The sequence below is a fragment of the Acomys russatus genome, chromosome 14, assembly GCF_903995435.1.
Source record: "Acomys russatus chromosome 14, mAcoRus1.1, whole genome shotgun sequence".
Classification (NCBI taxonomy): domain Eukaryota; kingdom Metazoa; phylum Chordata; class Mammalia; order Rodentia; family Muridae; genus Acomys; species Acomys russatus.
The window spans coordinates 32,581,326-32,594,624 of record NC_067150.1 but is presented as its reverse complement, the minus strand read 5'-3'; the positions used below and the strand labels follow the sequence as shown (position 1 = coordinate 32,594,624).

General features: G+C 43.0%; 1 protein-coding gene across 2 annotated transcripts; it reads left to right on the top strand.

The window, feature by feature from the left end:
* Positions 1-449: 449 nt before the first annotated feature.
* Crtam (cytotoxic and regulatory T cell molecule) lies at positions 450-12,240 on the top strand. Of its 2 annotated transcripts, XM_051155833.1 has the most exons (5): positions 450-632; positions 4,562-4,645; positions 7,525-7,671; positions 10,037-10,123; positions 12,113-12,240. In XM_051155833.1, the coding sequence occupies exons 1-5, from the start codon at positions 497-499 to the stop codon at positions 12,238-12,240; spliced, it is 582 nt and encodes a 193-aa protein (XP_051011790.1). In that variant the 5' UTR covers positions 450-496. The 2 variants fall into 2 exon arrangements, with proteins under 2 accessions (XP_051011790.1, XP_051011791.1); XM_051155834.1 differs by lacking the exon at positions 4,562-4,645.
* The last annotated feature ends 1,059 nt before the right edge of the window (positions 12,241-13,299 follow it).

Here is a 13,299-nt window from a genome sequence, read left to right as displayed (position 1 = left end):
TTTGGCTCAAATCACTGAGGATCATGCAGATAGTAGCATTGAGACTCAGCTCCATCTGCAGCTGGAGAAATGTGTTGATGATATGGAAGTGTATCTCCTCTGGAAATGGGAAAACCTCCATATGCAGAGGGACAGACAGAGGAACTGATTGGTTTGTGCAGAAGGACACAGCAAATGCCCTATGCCTGCTACGGCCAAATGTCCTTGCACACAGGGGTCCCAGCATGCTGTACTCTCAGCCAGGTCACCTAGCAGATGGGCAAGCAGCAGGGGAAAGATTCAAAACACAAAGTGTGGGGCTCCAGGTTTCAGCACACACACACACACACACACACACACACACACACACACAACACACACACACACACACACACACACACACACAACACACACACACACACACACACAACACACACACACACACACACACAACACACACACACACACACCAGAAGTGGGTAGCAGGCAGGCTCTGTGCACGGTGACACTGAGCGCAATGTGGCTAAAGCTGATCTCGGCAGTTGCAGAATTTTGTTTTTCCCCCTTTTTAGTTGCAGATCAAGAAACAGCGTCGGATGCCCCTGAGCAGAGCTCCCTCACCTCTCAAGACCCCCAGCAGCCCACAAGTACGGGTAAGTCTCAAAAATTACTGAAACCTCAAAAGAAATGTCTGGTTGTGAATGTACATTTTTAATCCTACATTTAAAGAAAAAAATTTTTTTTCGAGACAGGGTTTCTCTGTGTAGCCTTGGCTGTCCTGGACCCTCTTTGTAGACCAGGCTGGCCTCAAACTCACAGAGATCTTCCTGCCTCTGGCTCCCAAGCGTTGGGATTAAAGGTGTGCACCACCATGCCTGGGCTAAAGAATATTTTTTAACTTGTGTATGTGTATATATATATGTGTGTGTGTGTGTGTGTGTGTGTATGTACATGCGTGGAAACCAGAGGCTGATGTAAGAATTTCTTTCTTCAATCACTCTTTCTGCCTGGTTCTTTTTGATTGATTGATTGATTTTTGAGACAAGGTCTCTTACTGAACTCATAGCGCAACATTTCAGTTAGACTGGCTGGCCGGCAAGCCTGTCAGAATCTTGTCTCTACTTCCCTGTGCTGGGATTGCATGCACATGCTATGGTGTCTGACTTTTATGTGAGTCATGAGTAACAAAATTCAAGCCTTCATGCCTGCATGCTGAACACTTTACCCACTACACCATCTCTCCAGCCTTCACATTTATTTTTCATAAGACTATATAGACCTCTCTCCAGTTGGTTCCAGTTTTGCAGTGTCCCAGGATAGAGTCAGGTCAAGAACTCTTATTTCATGAGTTTGGTGTCATAAGGCCTTATGAGGTCAGAGATCTTTAGCTGGAGGTGTTTAAGTACACACACACACACACACACACACACACACACCTGCACATATGACTGTGCCATGCAAATGACCTCTGAGACGAAGGCAGAGTTGAAGTCACTTAGGAGATTTACTCCTGTTTTCTGCCTACATCACCCCTAACATAAAGATTTCCCACCTACAGAGGCCTAAGGAGCAGAAGCCAGGGACAGAAGTATTGTCAGTCACCATGAGCTCACTCACCTTTGAAGGCACTTGGTTGTCAAGAACATGGGTCACCCTTTTTAAATTATTTATTTTTATGTGCATTGGTCTTTTGCCTGCATGTCCATGTGAGGGTGCCAGATCCCCTGGACCTGGAGTTCAGACAGTTGTGAGCCACCATGTGGTTGTTGGAAATTGAACCCGGGCCCTCTGGAAGTGCAGCCAGTGCTCTTACCGTCTGAGCCATCCCTCCAGCCATGGGTCACTTTGACAGGGTTGAGCTATAAGAAGAGGTTAGAAAGTCTTATATTTAGATAATGAATTAACTAGTTAATTTGGGGAAAATTATTGTGTAATTCATTTAACTTTATGCAGCATTGTATGTGGCAATAGTGGGTTCTCAGAAAATGAGGAGCAAGTGGTGTGTGAATGAATGAATGAATGAATGAATGAATGAATTGATTAACTAATGAGAGAGTTTGTTGGCATTTTGAGCATGCTAGCTAGCCTCCCTCAGGAAGATATGCACCCCTGCATGTTCTCTATAATAATTCCATCTGGAAGGGCAAACGTCTTTGGGTCATTATCATGTTCATAGTTTTGAGCAACAGATCACATTTTTTAAAAACATACTGTGTCCTGAATAACATTGAAAAGTAAATGTTTTGGGTTTTTAAACACTGAAAAATACAATATGTACCGTACAGGGTTTTTTCAAGAGTAGTGGAAATTGAAAACATTATGAAGTGCGGCAACCACATCCTTGCTTTAACAATCCAATATTTTTTAAACGTGTTTGGAATCTGGTTGTTTTTAAATTGCCTGGCACCACTACCGAACAACTCAATTTTCTGTTCCGCATTTTCATATACAATGCAGGGGTTAAGAGACGTGGTCTGTAAAATTCTTCTCGGCTTTCAATTTCTGCAATTGTATTGCTGTTAATAATATCTATTTCGAGAACAAGAGGCTTCATTCCCCTTGGGGCCACGTAGTGGCGCTGTGCGATGGGCAGCTGAGAGAGAGAGGGAATTGGAAGCACAAACAACAGAACGCCAGAAAAGCTATCTTACTGTTGTTATTCTTCTGCCAAAGCCTCACAATTCCTCCTGCCTCTAAAAGACGGCGTCCAGGCCTTGGGTTGGCAGCTGAGAGTCTAGCACAACACAAAACACTTTGCCATGTGCATCTCTACCCAGGTTTTCCCCCAGAGAGCCCAGATGCTGCCCCTGCCGTCCCCCAATATTCAGTGGTTCTCTTGAAGCATCCCATGGACCTTCTCCCTAACCGTTCTCACTCAGGAAGGAAACATGGAGTGGTGACTTTCGTTTACACTCCCAAATTAGAAAACAAACTGGGAGTTTTCGTGTTGACCCTGCTATTCAATTGCTCCAGGACTAGGCCTTTTGCTAACTGCTCAAAACCTGTTCTCTCAGAGCTGAGGTGAGATACCAACACACCAGCTACATACCCTGGTGCACACTAAATGGTCAATAAAGCGTTGCCTTTATCAGTAAACAAAGGGAGTGTAGCCATTTAGGACTGTTTTTGTAAGAAACTGGGAGTTCAAAGCAAAATATGACAGGCATAGAAAGACAAAGACTGCATGTTCTTTCTCATATGTGGGAGCTAAAAATGTTTACTAGGGGCTAGGGAGGTGGCTCAGAAGTTAAGAGCACCGACTGCTCTTCCAAAGGCCTTGAGTTCAATTCCCAGCAACCACATGGTGGCTCACAACCACCTACAATGAGATCTGGTGCTCTCCTCTGGCCTACAGGCATTACACGCAGGCAACACTGTATACATAATAAATAAATAGATTTTTTAAAAAAAATATTGACCTAAAAGTAAAAGCAAATACAACTGTAATTATTAATAGAAACTCAGAAGGGGAGGGGTAGGGAAGGGGAGAGGGAGGAAGGAGGACGGATAATGAGTGCCGAAGGCTCGTTAGAGATGGGGACTGGGTTCTGGTGTTCCGCAGCATGGTTGGGTGGCCATAGATTAGTACAACCTACCACAGAGGCTAGGGGAATAACCCAGCAGGGTAAGGCCTTCTGCACATACATAAGGACCTGAGTTCAAATCCCCAGCATATGTGTAAGAACCTGCAGCATGCATTAACATCAGCACTGGGGAGACAGGGATGGGTGTTTCCTCGAGGCTCACTGACCAGCCAGTCTAGCAGGTTCCAAGAGAGAGAATCTGTCTCAGAAAGTAAGATGGAGGCTGGCATGATGGCACATGCCTTTAAATCCAGTACTCAAGAGGCAGAGGCAGGAAGATTTCTGTAAGTTCTAGGCTAGCCTGGACTATGCAGTAAGACCCTAAATCAAAGATAATATAATTAATATAATATAATATAATACAATATAATATAATATAAATAATATAATGTAATATAATATAATATTATACAATACATGGGAATGATGGAAAAGTGGCCCAAAATCAAGGTCAGTCCACTAAGGAGCCACAGCCAGCAAGGGCTATAGTAGAGAGAGAGCAAGAGGGGTAAAGCCACTTCTTTAAAATGAATTTGGCCTAGACTTGAGAAATGACTCAGTGAAAAGCACTGGTTGCTTTTCTGGAGGTCACAGTTTCGATTCTCAGCATTGACATGGTGGCTTACAACCATATCTAACTCCAGGGTATCTGACACCCTCTCCTGGCCTTTTTTGGTACTTGGCACTCACTGTGGTGCATACATACATACATACAGACAGACAGACAGACAGACAGACAGACAGACAGACAGACAGACAAAATACCCATTCACATAAAATAAATATATTTAAAAGGAACTTGCTCTCGTGTAATACCATTAGTTCTTCCACATGGATGGTGCTTTCTGGACCTAATCCTCTTAAAGACTCACAGGTCCACACTATCACATCGCAAGTCAATGTCAACATGAGGTTTAGAGGGAAGGCCAAGCCAGAGCAGTTATTGGATGGGTCACATATATAGGATATGTGTGTTTCATGTCTTACTCTCACCTTAGTCTCAATGATGGAAAATTCCAGTATACCAGAGACTGACAAGGAAGAGAAGGAACATGTCACTCAAGACCCTGGCTTGACCACTGGTGAGTGTCACCTACTACATTTAGAACAGCTGTTTGGTATTTTGACCTCTTAGTTGTGTGTAGTGGCCTCTTCAGTCCTTGCTTTCCTTGACCGTCTACCCTCAAGACATGTCAGTCATGCCCCTGTCCCATCTTGACTTCCTTAACCTACTACCCAGTGCTGTTGTCTTTGCTAACCACTGCATTTCCCCGTCAGTTAACTAGCTCTATTTCTTTCCCTGGGTTCTTTTGTTTTTAAAGGATTTGTCTTTAATGGGTATGAGTGTTTGCTTGAATGTTTGTTATATATACTACATGTGTGCCTAGTGACTGTAGAGGCTAGAAGGGGGTACTGGGTCCCCAGAAACTGGAGTTACAGACCACTGTGGGCCACCATGTAGACACTGAAACTCAAACATGGGTCCCATGAAAGAGTAGCCAGTGCTTTTAACTGCTGAGCCATTTCTTCAGTCACCTCCTCTGAGTTCTTAAATGTAGATGTTCTTGACATCACTGCTTCATCCAGTCTTTGTTTAAAGTTTGTCATTTGGGAATTAAACCCAAGATTTCACACACGGTATGCAAGCATTGACCACTGAGCTACAGTCCCCAACCAGATTCTTTAGTTTATACAAAGCTCGCTCATTCCTGTGTTGTTTCTTGCTGCCTATACATGGACGGGTCCCATACTTAAATGTTCCTAGGATGATCACTCTCAATTCCAGTCCATGTTCCTTTTTTTTTTTAAAGTTGATTACATGATTACTTATTTGTTTGTTTAGTTATTTACTTGGTTAATTATTTGTTTATGGAAGGGGGCATGCCATGCACGTGCAGATCAACTTTCAGGAGGTTGGTGCTCCCCTTTCTTTCTGTATGTCCCAAGAATCAAACTCAGATCATCAGGCTTGGCAGCAGGCACCCTTACCTGCTGAGCCATCTCACCAGCCCTTTCATTCTATTTTCTTCCATGTCTTTAGTCAAATGTCCTCTCTCCTAAGCTCAACATTTTAGAGAATTCAAGTAGCATCCTTTTTCACAAATCAGCTTGTTCAAAGTGTTGGGTACTCCTAACCATTCACTCTCTGTGTAGATACAGATCTAGACGCACACACGTGCACACACATGCAGTCGCTAATGGCTCATGTATCTTCTCTCCCAGGTGTATTGTCTGTGATCATAGTTACTCCCTTAATATAGGCCCTTGTCATCTTGTAACTTCAGCTCTTCCTTGTCTGGTCCAGGCTTAGCACCATCGAATCAGACCCTTGTAGCCTGTGCACTTGTGTACTGAGAACCTTTCTGGCTTTCCATAGTCTATAACATGTAATATAAGCCCTCCATCTGCATAAGGTGTGCTCTGCCACTTACCTCTGCATTCCTGCTTCTAGAAAGTCTCTGAAAGTTCCATGACAATCTGGAGGCTCCATCCTGTATCAACAGCCCTGCCTAGTCTATCCTTATCACCCCATGGTAGAAGAAGCTTCACCTAAATTGCCTTGCTTCTCCCCTAAGGCTGATATCTGCAGCCTCGGGGTCCCCACTTGTCTCTGAATGTCCAAAAACACTAGTCTGTAAATGCACATGGTTCTGGAAGTTAGCACATCTTACTTCTGTTTGCCTTTTTAAACGTACTTATTTTTATAAAGAGAAAATGATCCCCTACGGCTTATGGATTATGTCCTAGGCAGCTTCAAGTACTTTGTTCTCAACTGAGCCACCATTCCTTAATTCTAAGCCTGTCGGCTGAGGTGAAGGACATTTGGCAAAATTATAGACTAGTTTAGAAGCACTTTCAAGAGCTCCTCAAGTGTATCCCCTAATGCCTTATGAGGATCGCATTTAACCTAGCCAAGGTACATGGCATTTTGTTTTATTTGGATAATTTTTTCCAAACCCCTTAATCTCCTGGGCTACTGAGCTACACCGTGCTGAACAAACATTCCTCATAGCTATTTAAAATTCCCAGGCTGTAATTTAAGTCACTATTCTTGTGTGCTTTCTTGAGAAATGAAAAAAGAACTAAATGTCTATGTCATTTATAACAACAACAACAACAAAAAAAAACTTTTCAAATTATCCATTAGTTTGCTTTGTCTCTATTGTCCATTTGCTTCTTTCAGAGAACTGAACAGTATGCAATTCGCGATTTCTGGGGTAAACTTGGCCCAGCTCCTGAGCTGAGCTGCCTTTTGGTCCATATTGCACTGGAGAAGTGCAGTATATATTATTTGTCCTGGCTGCAACCCTTGTTGCTATGATTAAATATCCTCACAAGGGCAGCTTGAAGGGAGAAGGGACTTACTCCGCTTACAGTTTCAGGTTACAGCCCGTAACTGTGGGAAAGTCAAGGCAGGGGCTTGAAGCAGTTCATCCCATTCATTATTAGGAGTAGGATGAGAATGAATGCATGCATGCTTACTCCTCAGATCCCTTTCTTCACTTTTTATGTAGTCCAGAAAGAAACCCAGGGAATGGTGCCACCCACAATGGGCTGGGTCTTCCCATTGAGCCTATGCAATCAAGACAATCTCCCAGTGACATTCCCACATCATGATTTGGACACTCTCTCATTGAGATTATCTGCTTGCAGGTGACTCTTCATTATGTCAGGCTGACAATTAAAATTAGACATCATGGCCAGGTGTGGTGTCACATGCTTTTAACCCCAGCACTGGGGGAATAGAGACAAGTTGGTCTCTGTGAGTTTTAGGCCAGCCTTGACTACACAGCAACTTCCAGGCTGCCTAGGGCTGCACAACAAGTCCTTATCTCAAAAAAGAAAAAAAAATAGTAAAGAAAGAAAGATGAAAAGTAACCATCACACTCCACGGTGACCAAAACCATAGGGAAGAGCCACAAAATGCAAACTGCCTAGCGCTCTCTCATTCTACTTACAGAAGCCACTGCTCAGTATACAGGACTGGCGAGGAGGAAGAGTGGCATCCTGCTGCTCACACTGGTGTCCTTTCTCATCTTCATCCTCTTCATCATTGTTCAGCTCTTCATCATGAAGCTGCGAAAAGCACATATGATATGGAAGAAGGGTGAGTCGCAGAGAACCCCGCAAGGTCTGTAAGAGCCCAATGGCTGACTAGACAGAAGGGAAACGCTGTCAATCAAGGCTCCTCTCTTAGCTGCTGTGCAAGTTGGCAAGTAAGGGCTGTCACTCCAATAAGCAATCATTTGTTTGCTAACAAATGTGTGCTATGGATCTCCAGGGACCTCTCTCATAAAGTATCAGGCAGGAATTAAAGCAGCTATGGGAGTTGGTGCTGAACTACAGATGCTCTTGTTGACAAAACACTGAGCCAATTCACCCATTCCCTTGGTGAGCCTCACTGAGTGCCCACTGCATGCCACGTATCACTCCAGGTGTCAGGGCTGAGTGAGTCTACAAGACAGGAGCCCCCTTCTCTCCTTATATTCTGGTTATGGATAAATGTCTTGTGCATTTTGTATTTTCCAGGACTGTGCTTGGCTTCACTCATCCATATGACACCAGTCATTCTAATGAAAGAGTTACCATTAAAACCAAAATAATATCAACCATAATAATAGCATAGTAATAAATAAATCAAAAATAAAAATTGTTAGTGTAGAAGATTCCTATTAAAATATATACACTCAACACATAACAGAGTTTGACAGTAAATCCATTAATTCTGTAATTCCATTCCATAAGCATGTGTGGGATTCAAGGCCTTCTTCATCAGGATGGGAAGACTAGACTGTAAAAGCTGGAGCGTGGGAGGAGTGCCATAAAATGCTGTAGCTGTGCATGGCTGTCATCATCATGAATACAGTGGCTGTGACCACATTTGTAAGAGCCACCGGCACACAAAAGGCATAATAGTAGGAGGGAGACTAGTTGGGGAAAATAGGAGGGTCAACAGGTGTGGGAGGCAGCATGGAAAAAGACAATGAGGGAAATATAATCACAGTACATCATATACAAATCAAAGACTTAAAAACTTCTTAAAAGAAATTCTCTCTTCAATTCCAACTACTTATTTAGCCCTATGCTATGCATTGCAGAAGCCACAAGATGACTGTCAAGCCCTTGTCTTGTCATGAGCCTCTATCAAGGTTTTCTATAAAGATAAACTATCCATGTTTGGAAAACCAGTGCACACATATGCACACCCAAACTCAACTATAATATGATATTTGAGGTATACCAGTTAACTAAATTGTATATTGAAATTAAATTCTACTCCCCCCCCCCCTTTCTTTTTCTCACTGTAGCTGCTTGAGTATTTTCAATGACTTGGGTTATAGTGCTGCTGAACAAAGCTAATCTAGTCACATTTGATCCAAGGCCTCCAGTAACAGAAAAGTTTTTGTATTAACTCAAAATACCGCATCTGTGAATATCTCTGACTTAAAAGCACCACTCTTGTTAGCTTAGTATGAGCTAATTTAGATAGTCAAACGAAGAAATAACTCATTATGCACAGAACCAAAGAGGTGGCCAAGAGCAAGTAAAGAGGCAAAGATAAATAGCATGTGTTTTCTCTCATGTGCAGACATATGACATGAAAGTAGAAGGAAGTCTAGAGAGGAAGAGCGGGAGGGGAGAAGAGCTCTAAGAGAAGACAGTAGAGAGATGGTGGGAGATAAACATGAGAAAACTTCAAGTGTCTTAGTCACTTTTTCATTGCTGTGAAGAGACACCATGACCAAGGCAACTTATCGAAGAAAACATTTAACTCAGGACTTGATAACAGTTTCAAAGGATTAGTCCATTATCATCATAGTGGGCAGTGCGGCAGCATGCAGCCAGGCGTGATGCTGGAGAAGGAGCTGAAAGTTCTACATCTTTATCCACAAGTAGAGAGAGAAACTGGGCCTGGTGTGGACTTTTGAAACCTCAAATCCCACTACAGTGGCATACCTCCTCAAACAAGGCCATGCCTTCTAATCCTTCCCAAACAGTTGCATGTCATGATGATTAGGCATTCAAGTATATAAACCTACACAGCTCATTTTTATTCAAACCGCCACACTATGCATGAGACTGCCATAATGAAAACCCAACACTTTGTGTACTAACTAAATCATGTAAAAGATCATTTGGCCATAGAACAAAGACATATAAATAAGCTCGGAGACAGGGTCTGATGCTTCATTTGTGCAATAGGCAAATGGCACAGTATTATTCCAAAGCCTCTCATTGGTGATTGGCCACCATCATTCTGTAAGGGCTGCTGTCATTTGACTTCATCTCTTACAGTGCCCCCTGGGAACCCTGAAAACATTGTAAGATATACCATTTTGAGCTAATGAATACACGGGGCACAGGAGGGCATGACGGTTCAACTGTGGCCATGCTGTCACCTTATTCAAACATCCATTTCTAATCATGTCTGCGGTGCCAGAAATGAGTAACTTAGTTTTCTTCTCTTGCAGAAAGTGAGATTGCAGAGCAAACTTTGGAAAGTTACAGATCAAGATCCAACAATGAAGAAACATCTTCCCAAGAGAATAACAGCCAGAGTAAGTAAAGCATGTGGCCTGAGACTTAAACAGTGAGGTTCATTCCTGAGCTGCCTTAGGGAAAGCAGGGAGGGGACAGAATCAGAGTCTGATTCCACTTGATAGATGCTCATTTGACTTACAACATTTAAGAAAGTTTACCTTTAAAGCTTAAATGTTAATTAAATTCAGGTAGTGGAAGGCCTTCTATTTTAGGAAGGCCAGCTCTGGCTTTCTTGTCACACTCAGGGCCACACTGTGTGGCCTGAGATGCACAGCATTCTACACAAAACCTCAGTCAATGAAGCACTTCCCATATCACCCTTTGGTTTGTTCTGTCGGGCAGTAAGCAGCCAGATTCATTCTGCATCCTTGAAGTCTGTCATGGAGCCCGGAACAAATGGAGTGTCTGATAGGCTTCATTGAATAAAGCAATTCAAGGCTTAATTAATACAAAGAGAAATATTTGAGGTCGTTAGATGGTTTCATTTCAATACTTCAAGCAAAATAACGGTGAAGAATACTCTATAAAGGGGAAAGAGGGCATATGGGTGTGGCTGATGGGTGCAAATGGGTCTGCACATGCACATATGTGTATTTCTTTTTTTTTTTTTTTTTTTTTTAAATCTAGTGGGCAGAAGTTAGGTCAATAGCAAGGCAAGAATTTTATACCTTCTACCTGTTGCATGTCCTCCATGCAAATTAATTTATTCTTCCTGCCAGGCGTTTCAAGAAATGTACTGAGTTTTCCTGCTTGGTTCTTTCTGTTTGACTGAGGGTTTTAGTAAGAGGAGCTACTCCCTTAAGACACCTATGCCTTTTTGTTTCATTTTGACCTTCCAAAGTGTGAAATAGAGAGAATAGGCTTCTAATAGAGACTCAGTGATGGGATGATGGGGAGATGTGTGGAAACTAGTCTGCTTGGGTGTGCTGCGCAGGCAACTGGCACCAGTACCACTTGTGTACATCCCTGTGGTGTTTTTCCTGGCCAAGGAGGAGGTAAAACAGTGGAGGAGAATCATGAGCTTCAGCAGAGACAGGAAAGCCCTCACCGTGGGTGCTGAACAAGCAAATGTCCTCACGGTTTGGTAAAACACAATGGACGCCTGCACTCAGGACTCCCTGCACAGATGGGAGTGGTCCATCTCCAAAAGCAGAAGGATTTTCTCCTGGGCTAAGATTTCCATTTTCTTCCTGTGTTAGTCAGGCATGGTTTGGTTTTTCACTGCTGTGGCCAATACCTGATGGACAAAGGTACGAAGGATTTACATTACCTCACCCTTTCAAAGGTCCCAGCTCCCTGCAGTGGGTGGGTGGGGAGAGTGGTGGAATATGGAATAGGGCAGCTCACATCATGGGAGCCAGGAAGTGGGCAGAGAGAGAACCCATCTGGTCGCTGGCTTCTTCATTCCTTCTCCCTTTGATTCCACCTGGGTCTTGGCCTGTCAGTTGGTGCTTCCCACACTCGGGGTGGGTGCTTTCCCCCTACTCCACCCTCCCTAGAAACAACAGATACCCCCAGAACCATGCTTTACTGATCTTCTGGATGTTTGTCAACCCAATCATGTTGACAGTCAAGATAAACAGCACAATCCTCATCGTCTCCACGCCTCAAACCCAAGGCTGCGGCCATATCGTCTTATGCTTTCAAAAGATCAGGGTTTGGACCATCTCCAGCTCGAAGCTTTGACGGTTCCTCTTCAACCTATTTTTCCCCATGGGCCTTGTTATTTTCTAGTATGTGATTTTGCTGAAGGCAACGTGTTATTTTCTTCAGTCAGTAGATAGCAAAAAATACCTATGTATTGTATATTAAGTCAATTGGCATATTGTTAATGTAACGTAAGGTTTTTTTTTTTTTTAATTAAGGCACAGTAGTGCATTTAGAACATTTACAAAGGCCAGATCGTGGTCAGTTAAGCTTTAAAACTAAAATATGACCTCCAAGAAGCTTCAATTAAGTGGATGCAATGCTGTTCAAAGCTCATCTTTAATGTGTTTTTCTTTCAGCCTCCAAGTCTAAGCATTGCATGAACTACATCACGCGGTTATACTCGGGAGCCAAAACAAAGAAGGAGAATGCCCAGCACTGGAAACTGGAAGGCAGGCACAGTCGCGTCCCGGAGAGTATTGTGTAGCGTTCCCTGCGATAGAAGATGGGATTTCAGGGCAGCCGAATCAGGCCCTGGAAAGGAGCGTTAAGTACTGTGACATGGGGAAAAAGAATGTCCATTGAGTAGAATTCAAGACAGTGTCCATTGAGCCAGGGCAGCAACATGAGGACCAAGCTGTGGACAGAAAGCTCCTCATTGAAAGAAAAGCATAGAAAGAATCTATTATGACTGACACTACCTCTGAGCTGGAGAAGTCTGCTAAGTCTTTTTGATCAGGGTCACTATGACCAGCAAACATCTTATGACCTCGAAGGGAGTTCTTAGATACGGGACGGCAGTGGAACTATTTGAATTGCTTTGAAATCTCTCCTTCTGGTCAAAAGAGCATAAGCCTGAGAAGATCTGAGATACCGGAAACCTGCTTTCAAGACAGGCTCTCAGAAGATACCAAACGGGCAACATGGAAAAGTGGGATGTCACAGCATGTGATGACAGGACAAGCCAGAGACTCACAACTCTCAGCACAAGACCTGCATTCAACTGCCAAGAGGCTGCCTTACTCACCATGTGATACAAGCTGACAGACAATTTTTAACCTAATTACAACATGACAAAAGCATGTACAGGAGAGGCTCCCAAGTTTGATTGACAGATTGTTGGACTCATGAATGGCTTTTGCAATTTTATTAAAGAGCAGAGTGTGTCTTTCTAGAGGTGGTTGCGCTTCTTAATTATCTGTGTGAAAATGACTGATAACTCTCTTATATAAACATTAATTTAGAGGACGTAGCAAGTTCTGGTGCTCTAGGAAGTGTTTCTCATTATTTGGATTTAAGAAAACCAGTTTGAAAGTATTAGATGCACACACCCATGCATGCTCATGCACACACCCATACATACCTGCACACACTCATGCACACAAACACATATAGACACACACCTATATGGTTACATGTTATTGTAGATATATAACCTGGTCTTATTCTTTCTGTGACTTTTTTTTTTTTTTCATTTAGAAATCACAAAATTTTAGCAAAGTGTAAAGCAGCACAGAGGACCTCCTTCAGCTATCTGAGAGTGAAA